Source organism: Natator depressus, chromosome 7 (genome assembly GCF_965152275.1).
Source record: "Natator depressus isolate rNatDep1 chromosome 7, rNatDep2.hap1, whole genome shotgun sequence".
NCBI classification, from domain to species: Eukaryota; Metazoa; Chordata; order Testudines; family Cheloniidae; genus Natator; species Natator depressus.
In genome coordinates, this window is record NC_134240.1 from 95,775,600 (window position 1) to 95,803,291 (window position 27,692).

The 27,692-nt window shown below is 43.1% G+C and overlaps 2 protein-coding genes across 4 annotated transcripts in view; one reads left to right on the forward strand and one right to left on the reverse strand.

Annotated features, from left to right (window-relative positions):
- Positions 1 to 12,257: 12,257 nt before the first annotated feature.
- The window catches only part of INPP5A (inositol polyphosphate-5-phosphatase A), a 419,434-nt gene continuing 403,999 nt past the window's right edge, over positions 12,258 to 27,692 (reverse strand). Inside the window, exons 14-16 of one of the 3 annotated variants that reach the window (XM_074959113.1) lie at positions 26,198 to 26,266; positions 24,867 to 24,903; positions 12,258 to 12,694 (exon numbers count right to left, since the gene is read on the reverse strand). In XM_074959113.1, coding sequence (XP_074815214.1) covers positions 12,663 to 12,694; positions 24,867 to 24,903; positions 26,198 to 26,266 — 138 coding nt within the window. In that variant the 3' untranslated portion in view covers positions 12,258 to 12,662. Of the gene's footprint in view, positions 12,695 to 24,498; positions 24,721 to 24,815; positions 24,904 to 26,197; positions 26,267 to 27,692 lie in introns of those variants that run through there. The other 2 variants (XM_074959111.1, XM_074959112.1) reach the window with 2 other exon arrangements.
- On the forward strand, positions 12,644 to 16,354 carry NKX6-2 (NK6 homeobox 2). The gene is made up of 3 exons (XM_074959114.1): positions 12,644 to 13,515; positions 14,238 to 14,410; positions 15,590 to 16,354. The coding sequence occupies exons 1-3, from the start codon at positions 13,101 to 13,103 to the stop codon at positions 15,836 to 15,838; spliced, it is 837 nt and encodes a 278-aa protein (XP_074815215.1). The 5' UTR covers positions 12,644 to 13,100; the 3' UTR covers positions 15,839 to 16,354.

Sequence of the window (27,692 nt, forward strand, 5' to 3'; positions counted from 1 at the left end):
TTCCTTACCACACTTGTTCTTACTATATAGTGACCTAATAAAGGCAGCACATGGAATTAATGTCTTGGTCTTGTGTGCTATACATGAGTCCTCAACTAGGGGGATACTGTGGGATCAAGCTCTAAAATGAGGGTGAAACAAAAATCAGAAACACAGGAGAGTCTGTGACAGCCTAATACTGGGTCCAATTGTACCCTGAAATCCTCACACGTGGCATATACAAAAGGGGCCTGTTCCCAACATTGCTATGTTCCTTCCGACTCCCTGGCCCACACAGAAGGCTCTCCCTGGATGAGGAGAGTCAAATGTGGGGAAGGAACAGGAGGTGGGTGGCCAGGGCGGAACACAGAAGGTAGGAGTGTGGCCATCAGGGACATATATCACCCTGTGAAGATGCCCCACAAAGAAAATACTAGGATGTATTCACTTTGTATGGACCCCTTTGGGAGCAGAAACTTTACCATTTAATAGGACCCAGAGGTGCCTGCTGGCGTGGAAGGAATGACAACATGGATCCAGTGGAGCTGTGCTGCAAAGAAGCAGGAAATGTGCTGTGAGAGACACAGAGCTACACTGGAAGCAAAAGTCCCCTGTGTGGAGAGGGCCTCTCACTGGTCCCCTGACATCTGTATGGGTCTGTGGCATCCCTTGCCTATGGGTCCTAAAGATTCATGGGCTTGGGAGGCCTCACTTGCTGTAAACACCACAGCTCACCATCCCTCTTTCTCTTACAGGCACATTATAGGGAACGTTGTCAAGTTTTCCCAGCTCTATGGTCCCTTTTCTGTAGGTTTCTACAAAGGGGTGTCAATCTGTCCCAAAGAGACTTTTCCATAAATTGTTTACAGGTTCTACTTATTCCGGTCCGTTACAGCAGTGATATTGTCTTTATTAACTTTAATCTGAATAGATTTTTGGAGATACTCCAAATTCAGAGTTAATTCAATGACATTCCAAATATTTCCTTCTTTTTTCTTTTCTCCTGAGGAACTGCTGGATGCAGAAGCGTATGGGTTTAGCTAAGGAAGCAAAATTGCCTGGCATGAGTGATTCCCTATGTTTATTGTATGATTGACATTAGATTAAAGAACCAATAAACAACAATAAAATCATAGGCCATATATATCAGAAAATGGCAAGGGACGATTTACACAGCCTTTGCAGGCCTGCTAATGCAAAGCCTGAAACCACACAAATGTCACCTGGCTTCAGATTCCCAAATCCAAAACTCAGCACCCCTTTATGTAACCCCTTTAAGTAACCAGGATCTGGGCAGGCATTTATGGCATGATTCCAAATCATGCAATACTCCATGGTTACACATAGCATTCAGTCTGAACCCAGGCAAAACTAAGTGCTTTGCCACAACATATTAGATACCAAGAGGAATTATATTTTTTTACTCCATCAAAACACATTAATGTTGCTCTGCAACTTCTGATATGCCTGAATTATAGCCTCTCTGTGCTATTGGAAGAGTGTCAAGTGCTTACTCTCCATGCCCAGGTTGCTTAGCTAATCACATTCCACTTCTCATATTTCCAGGTGTAATTCAACAAAAGAAATGTCAGGCCAAAGCCTTAGCTATTAGGATTATTATTAAGACTGTTTATAATATTGTATTCAGAGGCCCAAATCAGGACCAGAACTGCATTGTGCTAGATGTTGCTCAAATACAGTCCAATCCTGAAAACATTTATGCATCTGAGTCACATTATATGCTAAAGTGATTTAAAATACACTCTATTTTAACGTAAAACTGCATATCAGAAACTATAAAATTCACTGCTGACATATCACTTAGCTACAGAACACTTGCTGCACAAGTCATTTCATTTGTTTTGTATGTGTTTGTGTATTGTGTGTGTATATATATATAATAACCAGTACAGACACAGAAAGACAAAGCATGTGATCTAAGCATGAAATCTATATTATCCTTGTCTGTGGTTTTATTTTGTTGACTCAACACCCTGTGTATGAGAAAAGGCCAGCAGAGCTACTAAACACTTGCAAACATTTTTTCACAAAAGGTGGCACATATCCTACACCGCCATAAGCCTGACGTCTTTGTACGTTAAACACGCCCGCTGAATTAAATCCAAACACATGCATTGTCAGTGGAACTTTTGCAGCACAAGGAAGTCAGGCTCTGGCCCTTTAGACAACAGAAATATCATAATAAACGAACAACATTTAATGGGCCAAATCCTGCTGGCCTTTATCAGGCCAAACTCCAATGAATGCAAAACCTGACTTCAGTGGGTGTTGGGCTTGCTGCCCATTTAAATGCATAAAATTAATCAGGTATCTTTCTTTCTTTCTTTCTTTCTAATAAAAAAGCTCATGTGGAGTTTAGCCCATAAGAAACATTGCACTAAAACCTTCATTAAACAGAAAATTATTGTTTTCCTAAGGTAAATATAAACCACATTGGCTAAACTTAACACAATGCTACATGACAAACATGGAGAAAGGTGTAAACAGCAAAGGCATTTATTCCCTATTACTTGTTACCAATCTCAGTTTTGTTTCAAAATTATGTCCAGCAAAGGTAGTCATTTATTTGCAAACTTCAAAATGTCACCAGTGGCTTGTTTCTATTCCCATGGGAGGCAGGGCAAAACACCCATTAATTTCAATAGTTGCAAGGTTAGAGCTGTCTCTCCCATAGAACGATAGTTAAATGTAATGAAGTGCTCTGTTTATTATCAGTGAACAGCCCAACAAAAAGTTTCATTTTTGCTTAACAGAATGAGAAGGAAAAAAAGTGGTTATGAAATAATATTTTGTTCCCAAATGACTCCATGGAAATAAAGGGTTACACACCAGGGGACAGTTTGGCAGGTTACCACTGCAGTTTCTTTGCATCCCTTTGCTAGTCTGAATCCACTTCTATCTTGCTTATTATTCTCAGGCTCTTTTATTTAAAAACTCCTGTTTCAATTTAATATTGGTGTCCAAACATGGTCCAAACGCTTTCCAGCAATCATATTTACCTTCAGATGACAGGGATTAAAGTACAAACAAAAAATCACTACAACCTGGTAAAATGTGATGCAAGGAAATAGTATAAGCCACCTAATGTGCTTTGATTTATTACAATTACTGGAATAATCTGAAGGATGGGATTTTTTTAGAGCCCTGAAAATAAAACATGTAGCCATCTCAGAGTCTGTGTGAACTATAAGTCTCTTTTGGGGTTCTGTTCTGTGGCTGAGACTCTTGGAGGAGCCATACATTAAAACACTTTTATTCAGGAAAATGAAAACAAAGTAGACAAAAGGACCATTTTTTCCGTCTGAGCTATACACCAGCCACGGTTGAAGGTGTCCATTATGATTAGCTCAGAGGCAGAAAATATTATGAGATAATAGTATACTAATCAATTATGAATAGCCCTATAAAGATGCATTGTTGCATACATGCTGGTGGCAAATGTATTATTAAGCTTTGCATCATTCTATTTGCTTGGGGGAGAGGAGAAGCAACAGGGAAGCAAAATATCATTACTTTTGTTATCGTCTTAGTAAAAGTGGGTGAATAAATGTTGTGCCGGCTCTGCTGATAAAGTCTCATAATGATTTTGCAAAGCTGCCTTATATTATTGTTACTTACAAGACTTTCTTTTTCGGGGCACTTCCGCAGAGCACCACTAGGTGGCAACACCAACACTTTAATGATTGTCCCACCGCTTTCCGAACCAGTGCAGCGCTGTGAGGAGCTTTTCCTAATAGAGGTGCTGGAACAATTTGTACAGCAGGAGTGCTGAGACCCATTGAACCAAACTGTAAACCCTGTATATAAATGAAAACCACTTCCAGCCAGGGGGTGCAGGAGCAGCACCTATGTGTCCTGGTGTTGCTCAGGCTGCGGATTCGGATATTTAAAACAAACACACACAAAAATCAAGTTGCAAAAGCCAACCCATTGGCTGGAGTTGCAAGAAGACTGTATTGTTCTCTCAAGGTATGGCCATGAAAACTGGGTCAGTGCCGGGAAGGAAAAGATACCTAGTTCCAGACCCTGCCCAAACAGTATCCACAACTCTTTAGTGACCTTTTCCCCAACTTTGTCCTCCTTGGCAGGGCGGCAGGGAGGTAGAACAGCGGCAGATAGCTCGGGGAGCTCTGCAAAGGGAGGACACAGCAGGAAGAGCCTTCATCCGGCAGGGTCTCAAGAGGGACCCTTCAGCGGGCACTTGCTGCAGACAGTCACATGGCGTCCCGCTCGAGGCTAAGCCATCGCCTATCAACGCAGTGACTCCAGACAGGGAGACTAGTGAGCAGCCTAAAATAATGGTGGGTCCCATACGCCTTAGTTTATTTCACGAGCAGTTAGTTGTTCTAACTCTGTACTTTGCATTTTCACATCCGACGCTGTACTGGGAGCCTTGTTGAGATTGTTTTGGAAATCAGGTGCCGGCAAACACCGACAGCGTAAATATCACAAGAGTCTGGTCAACGTCTTTCCTCGGGTGGGTTTTATTCACTCCGGGAATGAATGCATCAGTTAGTGTGAACGGTAAATAATTTTAGCAGCACTAATCACATATGCCAGCAATTGGCTTTACTAGAGCGTCTCAGGTAGCGTGGGTTTGATGTTGATATACTCCTGGGATGCTAAGGACAGCTGTGAGGAAAGCTCCGTAGGGTAAGTTGATCTACAAATTTAATTTTGGAAAAAAATAAGCCACCATTTAATTGAAAATCGCAGGCCAGATATCAGATCTCGGGTTGACAGGCAAATATGCTTTACACCACCATCAAGTCCTCTTACATTTGTTTCCCTAACTAAATGCAAAAAAATCCATGATCAGAACAAAATAAAATGGTGCAATTTTGTGACATCTGGAGTGTCCTCCTCTAACTGCGGCCTAAAGCAAGCGACTTCGTTAATTTGCTGAAACAATTCGTTGTCATGAAAATGTTTACAACGTTTATTTCTAATTCACTGCCGTAGAGCAGAGGCACTTACAGAGTTTTTAGTCTCACGTGTAGAGCTGCAGGAAAAGGACTCTATACCGAACTTCAAGGAGAAAGTGGGTTGTGAGCAGTTTATTATTTTAATTAATATTAATCCGTTGATTGTAAATAGAAACTTATTTTGCTTAACCGAAATTAACCTTAAACTATTGTCAGAATAAACACACCGAAATTATGCACCAAGAGGTTTAATTTTTGGTTTTTAGGATTTGTTGGACAAAGTCACCCACACACTTTCATCAGTGAGATTTTCACTATGTTCGAGAATCTCACTTTTCTGTCTCTGAGTATATTATTTTTAGCTATAATCATTTTTTTTCCAAAACAATAAGAAGGGAGGGTCAGAGCCTTACACAGACATTTGCTACAATGGGGAGTTCAGGCTACTGGAGTGCAGGGGTGCTGGAACAATTTGTATCGTGCGATACAGGGTTTACAGTTTGAGTCAATGGCTATGATGGAAACCACTTGAAGCCAGGGGGTGCGGTAGCACCCCTAGTTCCAGCACCTATGCGGGTATCCCCTGTCTTTGGGATTAATCAAAATCAGATTTCCTTTAATAGTTGCGGGGGGGAGGGATCGGTCCCCTTAACTCTTGTTTGGCTCTCCTGGGTGGGATAGGGCGTGTGGCCTCTAGGCAGCACACAGACAGTAGATCACCCACTTGCATTTCAAAAAGTAGTTTTTCGGGGCACAGTTTGCTGTGGCTGTGCGATACCCAGGGAAAAGGGATCCTCCCTTAGGGCTCGGGTTGCCTAGTCCTGGGCCAGAGGCTGATCGAGACCTGCCTTTTCTCCTCGCCCGGCTGACACCTGTAAGCCAAACAGCCGGGAAGTCGCTGTTAAGGGCTCGCTCCGGCTCCATCCTGATTTCCAGAGCAGGCAGCTGCCTAGCTGGCATCACACATGTGGGATTCCGCTGTCGCAAAATCAAGGGGCGGTCACGCCCTTGGACCGCTGGTACTCGCCTCTCACCGGGCCCGGCGCTGGCAGCCCCTTGCCCGCGGCACATGAAGGTTTGCCCCGCATTGCTCGCCAGAGTCACGCTCTCGGGCACGCTTTGTTCGCTCCCGCGGTTCATCTTGCTAGGCGAGAACCCTTGAGTAGCTACCTCGAGAACCCAACACAGCCGCTGTCCTCCCGGCCCCACGCTGGGCCCGAGCCGGAACTCCTTGTGCCCCCCACAATCCCGATTGACTTCAACTGCTCCGCCAAGGCTGCGGGCTCCGGGCATTTGTGGTTGTTACCTGCATCCCTAGGGGCCTTCGCTGGCAGAAGCGTTCACTGCAGACCCCCTCCCCCACCCCCCACCCCCAGCTGCCGCTGCCCCTCGAGCCCAGCGAACCTGCCTGCCCCCTGTGCTAAGATCGTCTGATGTGGCTCTTTGATTAGTAACTTACTACAGCTTCAGGCTCCAACTGGGGGAAAGTGGCAGAACTTTAATCACGCCCCCCCCCGCAGCCTCTGGGGGCTTCTTTCCTGTCCCCTTCCTCTCTCGGGCTGCTGCTCCCGTCTCCTCTCCTCCAGTTGCTCTGTGAAGCCCAGGAGTATAACTAGGAGGATGGAGATGAAATTAAGAATAGAAAAAAATAGACTGGAACAAAACGAACACCAGGCGAACCGTCTGACTAAAGAGATCCCTCAGAGTAGGGAAATTCACATGGCAGGAATTATTCACATGACAAGGGTTACTGAAAACCCGGTTGGCCGAAGTGCGGGCCCTGAAATCCACAGCTAGGGGGAATCCCTCTGCGGGCAGAGGCGTGGGCTGTGCGTTATACTCGCTTTTCCCAGCGTCTGTGCCTGGAACAGCGGGTGGGGATATGAACAGAGAGTGGATGTTTTTACCACAGCAATCAGCTGTAAAACAGCTGGCAGGGTTGATATTTACGATGCTGCCATTGAAAATCGAGGTTAAGGTATCATTTAAATGCCCGGGGCTAGCTCCCAGCTCTCCTGGAGTTATTGCTTCAGCCTGGCTGCAGGCTCAGGAGGGTTTTCTTTGCCTCTGGAAGAGAAACTAGAAATGTGGGGCCTGGCTGCACAGCCCAGGGGCGGGGGGCAGTTCCAGCTGGTGGATTAGAGGGGACGGCCCCAGTGTCTGAGCTGTGAGGCCGTCCTGCCGCACTCCAAAGCGGGAGCACAGACAGCGCCGTGCTTAGGACAGGGATGGGCCCCAGTCCACCGCGAGATGAACCCGCGCGGTTTAATGCGGTGTGGAGGGATAAGCCGGCTGTAACTCAGTCCTCTGACACCAACATTTCTGTGGAGTAAATGGGGGGGTGGGGGAATAGAAAGTTTAAACTCTGCCGCGATTGACAGGGCCACCCAGGACGCTGCTGAGCGGGGTCCCTGCTTGGTTTTACTCACAGTCAAGGGGAGTTTTACCTGCCCCCTGGCCCGCGGGACAGGGCAATATTTAACATAGGGGGAAGGGGAAAGGCGAATTTCCTAACAGATGAGTCTCAGAAGTCCTCTCCGGCGTTAAACCACGAAAGGCGTTGGGGTGTCAAGAGACTGCACGGTGACAGGCTGCAGGGAATGAAAGAGAAGCTGCAAGAGCGGCAATCAACCATAGGTAGAGCTCCGGGGGAGGGCTTAAGGTCATAGGATGTTTGGGGCCCTGCTCCTTGGCTGGCTGCTCTTGAACTCCGGTTGCGAAGTGTCAAGGCTTCACTTCTTCACCAAGCCTTCCGCTTGCCCACCTAGCGCTGCAAACTCTACTGCTGGGGGGTCGCGCTGCCAGGCTGTGGACTTTGATCTGGTGCTGCTTTTTAATGTGCCCTGTCTCATGGAAGCGCCAAAAGAAAAGATATAAAACACTGTAAAAGCAGTTTTATCACGTCGTGGGGTCTGCAGAGATAAGAGCCATATATTTCCTTCAGGAAAACTTCGGGGTATTAGATCGCACGAAAGTCAATAAACAGGACAAATGTACAATTAATGAGTAACAAGTGTCATTGATGACGGATATAAATTATTCTCAAAGCTCAGAGCAATGTTTTAGCTTGAAGACGAGGGGCTGTAAGGAGGATTTCTCATCTCAATATTGGATTGTGTTTTATTTATGGCAGAATTTTAAAATAACCCAACTGACAGGCGCAGGAAAGAGAGAGAGAAGAGAAAATTAGCAAAAACTATAATTTCATCCCTATAAAACATGCATAGGCTGGTGATCGCTGGAAATAAACGTGTTTCCTCGTTGACAGTTTACGAAGGAGCAATTCTGAGCAGGCGCTGGAAGAAACTTTTCACAATCCCAGAACAAAAAGGGTGGTACTGGGAAATTTCAAGGCATACCTGATCTCTCAATTTCACCTCCGAATTCAAACCTACTGCCTACTCCTGGGACATTCACAACGTTTATTTTGGCTTAAATGCTGACTTTACATTTTAATTTCAATCTAAGGCTGCCAGAGCAGTTGAGTCTTTGTATTGCGGGGGGGGGGGGGGAAGAGGGTTAGAAGCAGTGGAGAAAGGTAACGTGCGTTAGAGGTCATTACACTTCACACTCTCACCGATATTAGTCATGGGAAGAGCCTGCCTGTGCGCACTGGCAGCTGCGTGTGCAGTGTGCAATGGCAGTAATCTGGAGGTAATAAACTGAAAAGCCTGAACCTCCCAGCCTGGAACTATGAAGTGACGGTCAGGCTGAGTCAGTCCATTCTTTCCTCACAAAGAACTGGCTGAAAAGGTCCCTGGGCTTGTTGAGTGTGGGGTGGTGCCCTGCTCTCTGCCTGGATGTGGGCTCTTTATGACACTAGATGTCCCTGTGTCTCCTAAAGGGAGCTCTTCCCAACACTAGGCCAATTGTGGCCGTGTTACAGAGAGTAGGAGACGTCAGAGCATCTGTCCTCTCTCTTTTAAGCGCCTTGTTTTCCTTCATTACTGTTTGCTGATGGGTTTGCCCCTGCCTGTTGCAAAATGGGAACAGAGTCTGCAGCTAGTCCACACTTAGTGGACAGCAAACTATTTCCTTTCTTTAAGGGGGCTCCACTTATGCATGTGTGGGACTCGCCAAGGCTCTCTGAGTAAACTTGTGACTACACGGCACACGGAGCAGGCTAGTGTTTCACACACTAACAACGTCACAACCTGAAACACTCCAGAGACCACGGAAACCTATTGTCTGTTCTGCTGCTGGGTCTCAGTGATAACCTGGGCATCCCATACAACCATCTCCTCCTACAGTGGTCCCTATATGTCCCGTCACTTTTATTGCACCTTCCTCCGAATTAAACATGCTCCAGGGAACTTTTTAAAGAGGACAAATGCGGAGAAACATGTGAACGGGGCAATTCTTTCTATAATTCGAGCCGGGGGCGGCGGGAGGGGGGGAAATAAAATTCTGTCCCTATCTACTGCTCTATAGTGCACATGGGGACCCTGTCAAAACGCCCCTGGGCTTCGATCATCTAGAAAAACGAGCACATTGGGGTGATCTTTAAACAGAATAATCCAAACTACGGTACAAAGCAAGTGCGAATGCTCAGTGGAGCAAGCAAAGGGAAACGGGAACAGGGCTCTCCCCCTTCCTTCCACTTTAACAAGAAAATGCTTCTCTCTGCTCCAAGCGCCTGGAACAGAAAGTCACCTGGCCAAGGCCAGGTGAGTCTCAGCACCCAGACCAGCCAGGAGCGCACGTTCGCAACACCCCCTGAGCTGGGCTGAGCTCCTGGATGTTGGTCTAAAGGGCAGGTTCAGTTCGTGGGGGAGAGGCTGGATGGTCACCAGCGCTTGTTTCCCTTTAAGGAATGAGATCAGTGCGAAGGGACTCGGAATTGGAGCGCGCTTAGGTGTCAGTTTCTCCCCCAACAACCAGAAAAAGCAAGTGAGATGTTTCCTTTGTTAATCTGTCCTGTGTAATTAAAATAAATCCGGGAGACCTGGCAGTGATCTCTGCTCTCCGGGGAATTATAGTTTTCTGCCTGTATCTATTATTTTAATTAAAGCACGATTCCCATCACCCGTGGGGCGGCTTTTCTATATTTTTCTGGAACTGAAATGGTCAATGAATGAAAAATCGATATTCATAGAAGGGGAAATATCAGTTCCACTTCAGGCGAATAGCACCACTCGCCTATCACTTCAGGTCCCCCTGCACTGCTAAATACTGGAAATATATTTCTGTAATGGCTCAAATGACTTTCATCTCCACAAATCACCTAAACCCTGGGGATGCATTCTCACAGCTAAATTCTGCCAGTATCAAAGTATCCAGCAGTCACTATGGTTGAGTTGCAAACTGAAGCCAGATTGTTCTCTCACACATACGATTATTTAAATACTAGGGGGCCGGGGGGAGAGGGGGTGGAGAGGAAGACCAGATAAAATCACACATTACTACAAGGGAAACAATCTAACGTGCAAATAGAAATATCAGAGAGAGAGAGAGAGAGCGAAACCCACCGGACAGGTAAAGGGAAAAAGAAAACCGAAAAGGATTCTCTCCTGTAAGAAGACAAACACTTAACCAGTCACTTTTCGGAAAAGTCAAAAAGAATAATAAACCGGTTTAGCGCACCTGGAACCTCTTTAGCGTACCCAAACAGCGGGAGGAAAAAATGACCAACTCATTCTCAATGGGAATCAAATCTGGGACATTGTAAAGCGGATTTAGGAATCTTCACAGCTTAGATATGAATTTGCAGTGCATGATGCTGTATGAATATGCATTTCCTCTGTACAATCCTTTAAGCCCCAAACAGCAAAGCCTGAACCTAACATTTAGTTGTACCCCACTAAAAGAGCCGAAAGAAGATGACATTCACCCTCTCTTTTTAAATACAAATTCTAATTATAGTATTTATAAAACAGATGGCCCGGGATACAAAGCTGATGACACTCTAAAGAGGCCTTAACAATTTCCTTGCTTTTTACAGCTCCTTACAAATATTACATACAATGGTGTGCATAACAGGATGGACAGATAGTGAGAACACAACGTCAGAGTGGCTTAAATAAAGATCATTGGTCTAGTCGAAGTTTTTAATTCTAGAAATGTATTTTAATGTAATCAAGGTAGTAATTTCAAGACAAACAACTACTCTTCAACTATTAAATGTCCTGATCATACATTTAATTACTGCATTTAATACGTTTAATAAATTCAAGTATACAGTTAATATTATTTATATTTAAATGTATATGTTTAAATTTAATATGCATCGTCATTTGCTTCATTTGGAAATTTTAAAAAACTTAAAAGCGTTTCACTTCTCTGTTAGCTGTAGTTCACACTATTTTTCCTGTGCTAATAATGTATCCACAACATACATGAAAAGTCATTCAAAAATAAACTAAGAAAGCACCCCTTTAAAAAAAATCTCTCCAAATGTATTTTCCAACAATATCTATTCTTTTTTTTCCATGTTCTTAACAACTAAGAATGTTTTCGATTAAGAAACAATCTTTGACCTGGTTTATGTTTCTGCAAATGCACTTTAAAATATTGCGAGTTCACGTATAAAGCACGTTTATTATTTAAGAGACATTCTTTCAGTTTGCACATCGCAGACCACATGCAGCCACCAGTTTTTAAGCAACTGATTTCAGTGGAGAATTCTACTTAAAACCTGATGGCAAGACATGTGCGATCAAACTTAATCCTAAACTAGAATACTTTGAAAATACTTTCAAAATTCAAATCTAATATATACTGAGCAGTTTAGAGAGTATAGAGAACTAATTATCAGTTAAATAGAGAGTGGTGCATTGAAAACTAATCATCAGGTAAACAGCATCCAAAAGCCCACATTGCACCGGCATGGTTGCCCGTGAGTTACAATCGGCCCAAACTGTAAACGACCAAAGAACTACAAGAGCGTATTTCATTCCCAAACAGAAGCAAGCCTTGCTCGATTAGTCAAAAGTCTGGTTCTTCTGCTTTAAACGCCTTTGTACAGATACGACTGACAACTGAGAAGCGCATTCTAGGAAGTGAGGGGCACTAGTGCTGTAGAGATCACATCATCTACATTTTATACCACAGAGAACGCTGGGCACAATCCACTACACATTTGTGAGCAATCCTTCCTTACCCTAGAATGTACCTAACAGTTAGAATGGACAGTCTGTGTGACAAATGTAAACAGCCTGGAGTATTGTTTAGTCGAAGCATCAAGGGAAAAAGGCAAATCTAATGCTCAGATACATAATGTGATACTTTTTATTAACTCTTCTATTTAGGTTCCATGACTTAACTAAATATTTTGAACAGAGAAAAATATAACAGAAAAATGTGTTAAACGAACGAAGTTGTAATTTGCTGCTGTTAGTTGGTTTTCTGTGGATCAGGGTTAAACTAATGCATTACTGATTTGATCTCAAAATCTGCATTATTTCGATCTGATAAAATGTGTGCTCATATTTTTTTCTGATTCCCTTCTAAAGCTTTAGCCTAACTAAACTCCCATTCAATTGGATTTATTTAGTCGTTTGAAAGATAAATCAGTGGGTAAATTTACAGCCATTTAAAGTACCTTGACTTTATAATAAAATCTTCATTTAGTGTTGCTCTTCTCCCGTATGACGTTGATGCAAAGTGGAGGACCAGCGTGCCAATCCATTGGCCAATCCGAGCTGCCCCTGAAGCGGGTTCCTCCAATCAGAGAGCGCGTCTTGCAGGTGGCTGTGCGGTTATCTGTGCATCTTGTACAGCTCTGGTCTCAGCTCTGAGTCAATTTCCCAGGGAAGGAACTCTGCCTGTAACTACCAAAAAACAAACAAAAAAATCATCAAAACCACTCACCCTTCCGAATCCTCTGATTTCCTAGTGGATTTTCAATCCGGGCTCAACAATCAAAGTCGTCCAGGGACACTGCCAGCTGAGGTCTGTTTTGACCGAGACTTTTTGCCTCCCTCTCCTTTGCAATATTTTCCTGCCTCATTTTTGTTTTCCTCCTGACTGAAACTTTACAGTGTGCATTGCTGCAGCTGCAAGTCCTGGCAGAGCCGAGGCGATCGCTTGCTACTCAGCACAAAACTTTGTTACTCAGTGGTATTTTGATTTTTTTTTAAAGACTAACGAGCCCGTGGCTGGCGCTGCTCGTGTGGGTTAAGAATAAAACAGCTGGCTTTTTTATATCTCTATATATAGATTTATTGATGATCACAAATGTTAGCTGTGGGGCAGATGGATACTAATCGCCAGAGTGCATTTGTTCTGAGCAGTACACCGCTGGCTGCTCTGCATAACATGGCTGAAATGAAGACGTCGCTATTCCCCTACACCCTGCAGAATCCCTCCAGCTTCAAAGCACCAGCCCTGGGCGGACTGAACACACAGATCCCCTTAGGGACGCCGCACGGAATAAGCGACATCCTGGGGAGACCTGTTGGAACCACCAGCAATCTCCTCACCGGGCTGCCCCGGATTAATGGACTGGCTACCTCAGCAGGGATGTATTTTAACCCCGCAGCTGTGTCCAGGTACCCAAAGCCCTTGGCAGAGCTGCCTGGGCGACCTCCCATCTTCTGGCCGGGAGTTATGCAGGGATCTCCCTGGAGAGATCCGAGAATCGCCTGTCCTGGTAAGTGAGGGTGCATCTGATCCTAGAAGGGAGCAGGGAGTGATGGAGGAGGCGTTGAAGGATCCAATACATTTGTGTGGGGAGAGTTTGTTTTTGGAATTTTTTTTCTGTCGTGAAATCAGACTTTTTATTAAGGCCCCTTTGATAAAGGTAATTTTGAAATCCGCCCCCTCACCCGGTAGTCTTTTCTACTGTCTGGCTCCGCCAGGAGATTGTAGAGGTCGCTTTTAGAGTCAGGATCTTTCTCGATTTCTTAGATACAAAGGCAAATACGTAAGGAGCTATCATAACTATCTAATCTGGTGGTGGAGGTGGGAAATACCATTGACAACAATGGGTGGATAAAGATGTAAACCTGTCTGTGATACTGAGCAGTATAGACTTATAAACACAGGGGCATGTGCACTCAGAATTGCAATACATGAAACAGTATCATAACCCCCCACTGTTCAAAATAATAAACTAAAAACTGTAGCCTAACTTCATCACCACATGTCTCATTATCATTTACATGCCGTTTCAGCAGTTTCGTGGTGTCATTTACAATACGATTCTGCTAGATATTACAGGGCAAAATCCTGCTCCCGGTTACAGTGGTTGAAATCCGAAAACGTAATTGAAACCAAGGGGATTTTTCTAGTTTTATATTGGAGAACAGATTCTGGCACTGAGATTAGATGTAGTCTCTAGTAACTGACGGGGATATTTTCTCCTGTTTGCAGCCCAGACTGGAATGGTTCTGGACAAAGACGGAAAGAAGAAACACTCAAGACCAACTTTCTCAGGACAGCAGATTTTTGCTTTGGAGAAAACGTTTGAACAAACTAAATACTTGGCAGGACCTGAGAGAGCTCGTCTGGCCTATTCGTTAGGAATGACAGAAAGTCAAGTTAAGGTAAGAAGCCCCGTTTTACACACCAGAGTCGTCTCTGAGTAAAGATTATTTTATTAATGGATTCACAGATGTTGAAAGATGAAACTAGCACGTAACTGAAGAATACCTGCTTCTTCAGCTCACAATTTACTGAATTAACAGACCCTGTGGGAGTATTAAAGTTATGACAGGAGATATAACCTAAAGTTCTGATTTACTTTAATTGCAAGAGTAATATTTTATTTTCTGGACAACACAATCATAGCTTTTCACAATTGGTTTAATTCCTTACAATGATGCAAAATATATAAAAAACGCTTCTGGGTTATTTATAATTAAAATAATATTTTTATATATAATAGATTTTACCTTTGTGTTTATAAAGTTCGTTTGCATGGTCTTAAATATACAGAGTCCTTGGTTTTGAAAATCAGTTGCAAACTACTCGAGTGAAATGGGTTCACATTTCTCAATATTCCAGAGTTCCGTGTGGGATATTAGATGTGTGTACATTTTGTTTAAACACAATAATATTGGGAAATATTTTGGCAGTGTTGAACTATTGTATACTGGGTTATATATAATTTGACTGCGAACTATTATGTTCTTGGCCATTCGCTTTTCAAAAGAATATTATTCTCCACTGCTACCAAAATTCCATTTGAACGACAATTAATTTTGGCTTCATTGTAACAAAAGGGAAGTCAGGAATAGGACACTATATTCCTTCGCCTGACATTGATAAACCATAAAGATTCAGTTTGAACGAGCTGTGTTATGGAGAGGCAGGTGCAATTACTTTACACAAACATACACATTTCTCTACAGTTATCCTGTTGCAGTCTAGCCAGTTTTTAATACTTTTATGTACAGTGTTTGGCCTTTATGTTATTGTTTGAGAGTCAAAAGTGATGATCCCCTTTCATATAAAGTGACTGAATTTTTAATAGTACGTAAATGATCCTGCTGTCTTATGAGACGGAACCAGTGATGTTAACGGCTATACACACCCAACTTTACTGTTTAAACAGGAACCACCAAGGGCAAGCAATATTCTAGAGGGAAAGTGAAACCAAGTTTTCTGAAGGGCGCTCTATGTGTGTATGTATGGAGGGTTGCAAATCTGTAGGAGGCTGGGGTGTTGGAAGGAGAGTTACAGATAAGGGTTTTTTCCTCCCTCTTCTACCGGGTCTCCAACAGGTGTGGTTCCAGAACAGAAGGACGAAATGGAGAAAGAGGCACGCAGCAGAAATGGCCTCCGCTAAGAAAAAACACGATTCAGAGACAGAGAAGCTGAAGGAGAGCTCAGATAATGAGGACGATGATGAATATAACAAACCTCTGGACCCCAACTCAGACGATGAAAAAATCACGAGGTTATTGAAAAAGCACAAATCCACAAATTTAGCCCTTATCAGCCCCTGCAGTAACAACTCGGATACTTTGTGATAAAGGGCGAGAGACCCTAGCCAACAAGACTGACTGCTCCCTAAGGCGCTTTATAAAAGCTGAAATAACCAGGGTATAAAACATTATAAAAGAAGAATTGTAACTGGATGTTTAAAAGTGATGTGTTGTACAGCCTAAGATGTATGTGAAATGTATATATTTTTTACAGAATAAGTTATGAAATTATCTTCCTTCTCATTGATGTAAATTGCAGAGGAATCTTTCCAACGTTCCTTTATTTGTTTTTTAACTTTCTCCGCTCTCCCCCCTACTTTCTTGCCAATTTCCTGCTCTAACAATCAGATTTTGTTACTGTTTTGTATGGATCACCCACTGAAGCTCAGCCACTTTGTATATAGGAAATTTCAGATTTTTGTGATGTATATTTCTAGTGTAAAAATGGCTCTTTTATTTCACCCCTCCCCTCTCATTGAGCGTTTTGGCAGTTTTAGTTTCTTCCTCTCTACGGATTTTATGCTCTATTACATCAGAAAAACAACCAAAAAGACAGACAAAGCTGGACACTTGCTTTTAAATTGGATTAAAACTATTGCCTCCACGTCGGTTGGAAAGACTTTGTATAAATCAATAAATTATTTAACAAGCTTCTCCTTTAGCGCGTTCCCCCCGATGTTTTGTTTCATTTTCCCTTTTCCATCTCACCCCCTCACCCACAGGTTGTTCACCATAAGTAGGGATTTTAAACCCCCTTGGATAGTTGGGGGTCCCGCCTCGGCAAAGGGGGAGGGCGGTGTTCCGTGGTGCTAGCTGAAGTCAATCCCAGTGGGGGAAAAAGTAATTGGTTGTTTTAGAAGCAAAGCTGTTTTAGCGCCTGGCTTGTGGGTTTGTTTTGAAACCTCAGCCGGGCCCAGTAATATTTCGAGGGTCTGTTTTTTTGGGGGGGGGGGAGGGAAGACGTGGTCGGAGTTAGAAGCTTGCCCAACTGTTGCAGGGTAACTTCGCGCGGCTGTGTCACAGGGGTGGGGACTGGGAACGTTTTCAGGGGCCTCGCGTCCGGACTGAGCTCCAAAGCAGGAGACTAGTCGGCTCCTCTGCCCCTGTCCGGTCCGGAGCGTCTCCTCGCATAGTGAGCCGCTGTACTGGAAATCAGAGCGGACCCCGCCGGTGACAAGGGCAAGGTACAGGAGCTCGAGTGGAAAGCAAGGGGTGGATTCCGGCTGTACAGCTCAGACACTGCCAGTTTGGAGGCTGGGGTGGGAAGAGTTTGCCCCGAGCGCTTACCCTGGCCAGTGCTTTCACCGTGTGTGAGAAAGAGCAGCCGTTCACCTTCCCTTTTAATCGTTGGCTGAGTTATTGGCTTGTTTTTTGCGTTTCGTTTCATTAAATCCTAATGCACTAGATGGAAAACGCGAGGGAACTAACCCCTCGCCCTGTGCTCCCCGAAGCCAGCACCGAGGAATGCAGGGTCGGGCCTTAGTCCCTCCACCAGCCTTTCAGACCCGCCGCTTGTGGGCTTAGGGCCCCAAAGTCATCGATTACGATCATTGCTGGGAGCAGAGCGGTTTGCAGAAATAACCCCTCTCTCAGATTCAAGCTCCTTGCCTGGGCTGGAGGTTAGACTTTCAAAAGCAGCTGCCCTACATGAGAAGCTGAGAAGCCCAAAGAACAGTCTCAGCCACCTACCAATTGTTGCTTCCTCTGCAAAACTGGCTGGCTCTGATCTGGTACTAATATTTTAAGTGCTTTGTCAATTTACACCCGAAGCAAAGAGGTTAGAGGATCTGAACTTGTGATCTGAGCCAGACTTTGCTAACTGGCTTTTAGAGCTTATTTTGAAAGAACTAAAAGCTCCGCGCATCTGGGGGGGTGGGGGTGGGGTGGAGCGAAGAGACAGAGACAAAGACACCACTTTCTCCAACTCTATGATTATTGTTTTGTAAATCACCGATTTCCATTTGTTCACCGCTTTTTGTGCCTTTTCTTTTTTTCCAAACTTGCTGCTGCTGAACGTGCGGAGCACAGTGCGGGAAAAGCAGGCCTGGGCGGGAAAGGGTTTGCTCAGGTTTGGCTTGCCAAGAACTGTGACTTGCGGTTTATTGTGGCCATTCTCCCAGTCCATGAAAAATATTCCATTAAAATAGAGTAAGCGAATGTGAGTTCCCTTAGCCGAGCCAGCGGAGGTGGGGGGGCGGGGGAGGGGGCGAAGGCTGCCACTGGTTCTGTGCACAGAAGGGAAAATCACACTGGTCCCTGAAAGAAAGAGGAGCCCAGATTCCCAGGATGGGATGAGCGGTAGGAAGAGTTATGTCCACTAGATTCATCTTCACACACCTGTTCAGAAAAGCTCGGCCGTTTGCCTTCGGTCAATGCACCAAACACCACATTTCCCAGCCTCTAAAGGGGGAGCGCAACAAAAGTCGCAAAACTTAAAATGTGTCCCTGGCACGTACCAAAAGAAAGAAGCAACATCTTTCCAATGTACCTGTACTCCGAAGGAGGGAGAGAGAGTGTAGTATCTCTCTTTCGTTTATACAAAATCGAAAACATCCTACAAGCAGCTACCAAACTACGTAGTTAACGGCTAAACTTCTAGGGAGAGAGTTGCAGTGTAAGACGTCGTTTTTCCAACAGTAAGTGGTAGGCATCTGTTAGATTCACGTAGGTACTAGTTAGTTAGCTTAACGCCCATTGTTATCTTGACACCATCCCAGAGGCAGAAGCCTACAGGGCCAACTTTTTGATCTTGCCAGTAGAACGGGAGAAATAGGATTTATTTTATTTCTTTTTGATGCTACCTTTATAGGAAACCGTGGGTAGTGAAAGCTAGCGGCTCTGTCTTTCCAGCGAATCGGTGATTTTTATTTAGAGGACACCGATCATTTTTACAAAATATTTAAATTTTGGTTTGGACAATTCAGAAGTGGTTAAGGAGGAAAGGACAAGACGCATCAAACCTGCGGGCGGGAGAAAGATGCTCCCACCGCGCTACAGTGAGTGCTTCGTGAGGAGGACACGATCAGCAGGGTTTTTGTTTTTTTGTAGCTGGGCTCTGGGAGTATTCAAGGGCCTTAAGAGTCTAGGCCAGTTTCATTGTTAGGTTTTTTTAAATGAATGAGACATTCTTTCTGCTTCTCAGCTGCTGTTTTGCAATCTGAGCAAATGCAATGTGCTACACAGAAAAGCCAAGCAGGGCCCTTCTTTACTTGCCAGGCAGCCAGAAAAAAAGAAAAGAAAGGAAACCCGTTTCCAAACTCTGGGAGTCCTTAAGTTTTCCTTGCGATGATTCAGTCCCTGAGCACTTTAAAGAAAGCCACTTGGATGGGAGCACTGTCTGGCAACCGCTTTAGCTTCAACAAAACGGGGTTTCTCCAGCATTAAAGCTGGACCATTTAAAGCAACATAATAGCTGCCTCTTGTGAGACCCCACAGCGCCTTGGTTCAGAACTGGCGTTTGGGCCCCATCCCGCGGTCCACTGGGCGTTTGAGTGAGCGAAGCCTGTGGGATCGGGCCCTTTGTGACTCTCTTTACATCTCACACCCAGCCAGGCAGCAGCATGAATTGGGGCCCTTAGTTAAAACAAGCGTTGTGCCTAAGTGTGAGCCTGCGCTGCCCGGCCGGTTCCCACCCTTCTGCGAGCCGAGCCTTTGAGCGCCCCGCTCCGCGGGAAGGACGCCAGGAGCCTCCCGGGAGGTGCAGCCTCCCGAGCGCAGCCCAGACGCCAGCGCTGGAGTCTCTGCCCCCCAAAGGCAACAGGCTCCGCTGGGCAGGGGCGTCTCCGGGCTGCAGGGAGCCCCTGGAGCAGGATCGGGCCCGTTCCGGGAGACGCGCAGGGCTGGGTCCGGGCGGCCTCCCCGCCTACCTTGGGCAGGCAGCAGGTTTGGGGGCCGGACCCCCGGAGCCCCACTGACAGCTTCGAAGCAGCGCCCGGCCGGGCTTTGGCCTTAGCCGCTGACCTGGGGGGAGAAGTGGGAAAGCCGCCGCCTTGCGCTGATCTCCGGCCGGGGCAGATTCACCTCCCTGCGCCCCTCTCCCGGGGCGGGGAAACCGGCCTGCCCTTCGCCTGCACCCACAGGGCCGCCTCCCCCTTCGGCAAGAAACCAGCCGACAGCCGGCGGGGCCTTCTTTGGCCCGGTCCCAGCCCCTTCTCCTGCCCTGTCAGCTCCCCGCCGGCCCCCAGCAGGCTCCAGTTTCTTTCGGACAGCGGAGCAGATGGATGGCGCGGAGGCGACACGTGGCTCAAGGGGGTTTTGTGTTTGCAACGCAAGCAGCGAAGCCCGGAGCCAGCCCGGCCCCCCAGCACCTGTTATACCCCCGCCCCAGGGGCGCCACGCACGGGCCCCGAGCCTGCCGGCCTCACTCCGCAGAATTGCCCCGGGAGCCGGCCCGAGTAAAGGCCGCGGGGCGGCTCGGGCCCGAGCGAGGCTGGCTGTCCTGTGGAGCGTCCCGTGAGCGTGGCCCCTTCTCTTCGGCGCCAGCCGTCGCTGCGGGGATCGGGGCTGACGCCGGCTCTGGCCGCTCCCATTCCTCGGAGGCCGTCGACGTCCCGCTAGCTCCGTGCGCACAGAGCAAGCTCCCCAGCTGGCCTGGCAGGGTGGGGACACGGTGCCACACGTTTCGGGCCCGGGGGAAGCCCGCGTGCAGCTTTCGTCTGCTTCCACACAAACCAGGCAGAGAACAGGATCTTAACTCAGCTCTCGCTGCAGAGGTCCCAGCAGTATCAGCGGCTTTAGAGGAGCGGGTAGGTGTCCTGCCCTCTGGGAAGCACCCCTTCGGGCCGTTTCTCTGAGCGCTGAGGAAGGCCGGGCAACGTCCCCAGCGGAGGGGCAAGCGCTCTGTGGCCAACGCCAGGCAGACCACGTCTGGGACCGGCTGGTAGAGGAGCGGCTAGTGCCCTTCCTGTGGCTAATAAACCACCTAAAATGGTGTTACAACGGAGGCCTCAAACCATGCGTTTAATACTTATAAGTATTTTCTCAAGACCCTAACCCAGAGGTTCCCAAAAGAGAAGAGTGAATTGATTCAAATGTCAGAAAGAACGATAGTTAACCTAAAAAATACATTTTCTCTCTCACTGAAAGATGGCTGAACTAAGCCTGAAGCCCTTCCTTCTCAACCCTTTCCTAGCAAGCCTACTGCAGCTAGATCAGCTGTATATTAGAAGCCATTTATCTGGGGATAGTTTACCTCTTCAAGCAAAATAGTCAATTAGACATATAATTTAGGTATACCACAGCAGCCCTCTTTTGACAGGTTAGCATTATTCCCCATGTTGTCTTTAATTGACAAGGTTGTACAAAGGCTAAAGGTTCATTAATACATTATCCTGTCCCCTGTAAATGTGGCCTGACTAGGGAAGAGATTTAGGGCGGTTAATGAAAAAGGCAAGTACCCAAGGTGTACTGTTTGCTCTTGTATTTTCATATTTACTCTGTTTACTGTGATCTTTCAGTCCTTGTTTCCTTCCTCCTGTTTTATACTTTGATGTGCTTCCAAATTTGATAAATACCTGAAGGAAAGAGCCAATCCCTCTTCAGAGAGCCCGATGGGATTTCACCTTTGCACTTACTTCTCAGATGGCAACACCTTTCCAAAGGAAAGACAGAAAAGCTAAGATTTCCAGAAAGCTATTTTACTTTACTGGGACACATTGATCTCTTCTTTCCTCAGTGTAGAAGCTGTTTATCCACCTATCAGCCCTAATTATCAGCTTTCTGCTGATTGGTTGGAGCTGCGCTACGCTTCAGGATGTTCACACAGAGATTCAGGTGGTGTCACTTCGGGGCTTGGGAGGAGGCCGATTTATTTCACTCTGAGTTTTAACGCATCCGAGTCTTTCTGTCAGGGCAGCTAATTATTCTCGGGGCGGTCCTGTAAATTCTTACTCAGGCGAAAGGTCCCAGTCCCACTGAAGGCAATAAGGGTTTGAAGGACCAGGCTCTATTTGTCTACATTTACAAATCAAGTTCAGAAAAATCCTCACTTCGGCCCCAGTGTGTCTTGAATACACTTGAATGTGAAGGATAGTAGTGCCTGCTTCATTACAGCTGAAACTACAGGGACAAATCTAAGCACATTAACTGATTGCTAAGGGAAAGTGACAGGATTATAAAACCTCTTATAGTTGAAGGGTTACCTGAATTCTTACAATTGTTCCGCTACAGACTTTATTTTCAATTAATTGAGCTTCAAGGTGCCCAGAAACATATATTCAGTTATTAGTATCTTTCTACAGATCAAGGTAGCTTTTAACCCATCAAACTGAGCAAAAGCAAGAGGTATTTAACCTCTCCATCCAAAACAATCTGTTGTTATTTCTTCTAATTATAATGGGATTGCTGGGAACAATGCTATATTGGCCTGATCGGAACAGTCTATATTCTATAATATTAAATTAATAGTCCCAGTAGACCAAAATTCTCCATTGTAGAAATCCATATTCAGATTAAAACACGACGATCATTATACAATCAATATTGCATATAAAAAAAAAGGTTACATACCGAAGTTAGTATTTAATGAACACTGTAACTTTAGCAGCGTTAATGCCATGAAGGGGAGAACATACAATTCCGTGAATGTGTAATTTGATAGAAAACCTTAGTTTGTGGTAAAATATTTTATATTTACCTATTAGGCTTTCAAGATATTATTCAAGAAGAGGAATTCCTAGTAGGGATCTTTCTTAAAATTTATTACTTGGGACCCACACATTTGAGAGATCATGCCTCCAATTTTTTAAACACTGGAATAGCATATAATGAATGTTGTTGAATTAACTTTGTTGAGAATTTCTCGACTCAACAAGTTACCCTAATAGGTCATCTGTGCAGCTTTTTCTTCTTTAGAAGCTTAGAATTCTTTGTGGTCCCACAGTTTATTATTTTAACTACTCTCTGTATAAAGAAGTCTTTAGTTTTTTCCCCCCTTCTTTTAAGAGGCAGCGTTATTTTTTATGACAAGAGAGCTCAGGAAAGAGCATGTAGACCAGTATCTATAAAACGATCAGGGGCTAGTGGTTTAAAGGTCCTGGTGGTGTTGGTATATTAGGAGTAGCCATAAATACACTGTTATAGTCAGATTAACAATATTATAATAAAAGAATCCCACATTTTAAAGTGCAATCAATGTTAAATTTCTTCTTCTCAGTTTGTATTGTGTTTCAGTTTATACACAAAAATGCATCTTATTATCTGCCTTGGTTTTCAGACAAAAAGGGAATATAGTCAATTAGCAGAAAGTTAAGAGGACAACTTCATATTTCTGCATAATCCCCACACCCAAAATTAAAGGGACAAACACAGTCATTTTTCATTATGATCAGATTTATTGCTTGAGAACCAGAGTACTCATTTCTAAAGGCCTTCAAAGTTACCATGAGTTGAATCTCTATTCATGTTAAATAGAATTACCGGGTGGTTATATTGCAACATGGCACATTGACATTGCAGAGCTGCAGAAACCCTATGAACAACAGTACTTAATACAAACCCAGACTGTATTGTCATGAAAACAAATTCTGCAAGCGGACATCAAATCATTTTCAATGGTAGTGATTTATACCAAAATCAAGCATCAATCTAATGCCATCACACAGTCCATGAACTCTGTAGTGTTCTAAATTAAATCAATAAAACATACATTTGTGTTTCATCAACAGACTCTCTAATCACCTTTTAATGTTGTACTTAGTGGTGGGAGAAAAATGTTCATAAGAAGGTTATGTTGCAGGTTGCACATAGCTACTAACTAAGAAAATTTACAGTCCTTTTCGCTAACACTTTGTGTGATACAGTCTGTGTTGGGTGCAGATGCTCTCTGAAACAGACTTCTAATTTTCTTCTCCCATGTTGTTATTGTTTTAATATACAATACTTGGCACCATAAAACAGTAACAAAAGACAGACAAAAACAGTTTACAAAATTCTTGAAAGGTACACCCAAACCTAACTAGAGACTTCACATTCAGACCTTAATAGTACTTAGAAAGAAGGTATTATAGGAGTAACAAAGTGAAACTGCTAATATATGTGCTATATAGTATACTATATATCTGTATTGGTGATGGCACGGCTATATATTATTTGTTTTATAAATGTTGATTGTTGATGTACACTTAACTAAAACTGCTAGACTCCAACACTAATTGCTGATATGGCACTCTCAAGCAGTCATAATGGAAAGTATATTTAGCATACGTTTTGGTAAGGTTTATAAATTATTTATATATCTGTGTATATATACACACACATACATATATATATAGACACACACATATGTATGTATAGAAAGCAGCTGCTGTGTGATTCAAAACCATGTTACATGGCAGAATAGTAAATAACATGAGAAAAAAATCTAGAAAATATGAAAAACAAAACAAAATTCTAAAACTAAAACAAACCATAAGCCTTGGTCAATGAAGAAAATACCATTTAAAACCATCAAAATCTCTATCTATATAATCCAATGTACAAAACCCCCAAATGGTACAGATATATAATGTTAGGCATGACACCTTTAAAAGTTTAAAATGTGCTGAAGTAGCTTTTCCACATTGACAAACACTTATTAAAAGTTGAAAATTGTGAAATCTAAAATACAGAACATCACTGCTGTCTATTAGAGTTTTGGCAACAGAACCGTGACGTATAATATATATATATATATATATAAAAATAATTCCACATTTCTACTTGATGTCACATGAACATACAAGACAGTGAGGTATGTGAGGCTTTTCCCGAACAGAGTCCAGATGCTGAAGCATAGTGTACGATCAGCAGTCTAAAAATGTGGCACTCAAGACTTGATTTATCAATACAGCTGTTAGGATTATGCATTTCAATATACTGCTTATTCTTTCCTCCTCCATGCTACAGGGTGGTTTCACGAAAGATCTTCTCATTTCGAGGGCATCTTTTTCCTGTTGCAGAATTGGCATTTTTTAAAAAGAAAAATAAACACAAAGGGGAAATGATGTAGAAAATATAAACAAAGGGGAAAAAAAATGATATTTACCACCACATCACTGCACGACACAACACTTGTGCACATTTGCAATAGGTTTACCTGCCCCAGCAGCTATTCGAAAGGACAGGAACACAGGCTGCAGCAAGTTAGGGAGAAATAGGGGTTATACACTTGAAAGGTAGAAAGAGATCAAACACTTTGTAACGATTATTTCAAACAGAGTAAGAATCAATCTATAACCATTGACAAACTGATGCAATAATCTAGACTTCCTTCATTACTGTAATCTTACAATTCTCAAGAGATTCAGGAAGACAGCCACTTATTGGGCTGATCCTGTGCTCCCAATGAAATCTATGGGAATCTTGCCATCGATCTCAGTAGAAGCAGGATTGAGCCCCCTATATAGCACCTTATTTCATTTGTCATATTAACTCTGTTGAAAGAGGATGCTTGTTAAATAAATCAGTCATAAAAGACATCAAAATGACTGTATCCAATCTGGCTATTACTCTATTCCTGAAGGACACTGCACTTTAAATTTTATCATTCAAGTTAGTATATCTGTAAAATCCCTTCTTCCTTTGAAAAACATTTTACTACCTCCACAAAAATGATGACGGTAAAAATAAATAAATAAATAAATACCTATTATATTTGTAAATTTGTATTTATTTAAGTATCCCATTACCATTCCTAAAATCATAATTCAAGAGCCACTGCAGTACATCTGTCAATGATATTGCAGTATAGTTTTCAGATTTCTAACTGAAATTTTTACATGGGTAGTCAGTCTTAAAATATCAGAGATGTTTTTAGGTGTTCATAGGATTTTCAAAGAAACCAGGTGCTTACTGATCAAATATTTCTAACTGTGGTTCCAGTCTGTGGTATATTCAGAGGAGAATTAGCTAACTATATGGGTTACTTAAAATTTATGTTTTTATCATCTTTGATCTTTTTAAACGGCATATCACTAAATATTCTTTTACTTACCTGTTGCTTATATATGGTACTGTTAGCATTTTATTGTTCTAAAAGTCAACTAGACACCAAATTAATTAAAATTATATTCAGGAACAATCTAGATAACTAAGTGAAACTGAAGTTTTCCATGGGCACTTTATTTAGGTAAGAGTATAAATACAGATACATTTGCTCATACTGATTTATATTATGTTTTTATGCTGCATTCTGGAACATTATCCTGTTCTTTACTGAAACTCGTGCTTGTCTCTAATATAGCATTTCTACTGATTTCAGCTGAATTTAACCCCAACTGGTATACAATTTTCCAAAACATCTAGTTTAAAATAAAAAAGGAGAAAAATAATTGACTTCAATATAAAAGGAGCAGAAATTAATACACGCATTCTATGTTCCTAATAAAACGCAGTATAATACAATACTGTAACACTGAGTTAAATTACCTTGTGATCCCCCATGCAGACATTTGGCCCAATATGGTCATAAATCACTATCTTCTCATCATTTTCTGACTAATTAAAAAAAAAAAGACTAGTCAGTTCAGTTATTCTTCAGATTTCAGAGAAAACTAAGTAAGGAAAAGTTACATGAATGGAAGTTCAGTAAGAACATGCAACAAGATTTCTTAGTGACAGCATATTCAACTTGGTCCTCAGAGCAAAGATTACATAGGCTCAAATGTAGAAATGTTACATTAAATATCCATTGCAAAGCTTTGTGCAATTTCCACATAAAATACTTACAAATCACTACCACTCCCTTCTAGGGCTTTAACAACTTTTAGCAACTAATATTTAAGAGGTGGAAACTAAGGACTCCGTTATAGCTACATTCAAATCTTGTGTCAGTGAAATGCAGCAAGCGGTTTCACCGCAGTCCTCTTTTTTAGGAACAGCTCAGAAATCTTTTTACTGAATTACACAGGACATGAATGTCGCTCTCGGAATAACATGGAATTCACATTGTCTCATTAAAAAACATCCTATGTCCCCATATAGTAATATTTTAAATGTACAAGCAGAAACATTAACACATCCTTTATCCTTATTATTTATTAGTTGAATTACCTGAGCACCCAAGAGCCCTAGCCATGGACCCCATTGTGTTATTGCATCAACTATGTAAAGTTAAACAAGTAGAAACAGCTGTTGAATATTTTCAACAACAGTTAAAATATTTAGCTATGAAAGAAGAAAGCAAAAGAATCCTATTTCTATTAGATACTTTCCTTTAATAAAAAGAGCATTCAAAATATCTTAAGAAAATCAGCCTCAATTGAAGGAGAGCATTCCTCTAGCTAGCCCTGTGAACTGCTTTCATTCGACTCTATGTTGAACTTTCTTCTTATACACTTGTTCTCTTTGCAGCTATGATTTAATGAATAATAGAATGTACTCATCTTTCTGCTATTTACACTGAATGTGTGATTTTGACAGCCTATTTTATCGAGCACAACCCTTTAGGAATAAACACACAGAGAGGCTTACAATTTCTTATTATACTAAACAATTCCTGAAAGCTAATTAAATCTGGAGTCTGCACACTGGCAAGTCTCTAATACAATCATATATGTGCTTTAAAATAGTTTACAATACTCATTTATTTTGTATGAAACAGTCAAGATTTTCTCATCTGTAATCAGTCAAGTTTGACTGGGCAAGAACTTTATATAAACAGCAGCATTTAGGACTATAAAGTTAAAACTGAATTATCTTTAATGCAGTAAGGAAGCTTAAGGTCAGATTTACTTTATAGCACGGTTGTCTGCCAAAAAATATAAAAACATAACCTTCTGCATTGTATGCATGAGCACTTTCCAATATTTCAAGATCATAATGCCACCACTATCGGAAGTGGGGATACATTCATCAAAAGCGACTTGATAATTTACAAAGGCAGCATAAAATTGTGGATTTTCAACTGCATAATCTTTAGACA

Bases quoted from the DNA above. Each gene is read 5' to 3' on its own strand.
- NKX6-2 (XM_074959114.1), top strand. From the start codon at position 13,101: ATGTTAGCTGTGGGGCAGATGGATACTAATCGCCAGAGTGCATTTGTT. The intron at 13,516-14,237 runs GTAAGTGAGGGT...TCCTGTTTGCAG, and splicing joins TCCGAGAATCGCCTGTCCTG to CCCAGACTGGAATGGTTCTG. The intron at 14,411-15,589 runs GTAAGAAGCCCC...GGTCTCCAACAG, and splicing joins TGACAGAAAGTCAAGTTAAG to GTGTGGTTCCAGAACAGAAG.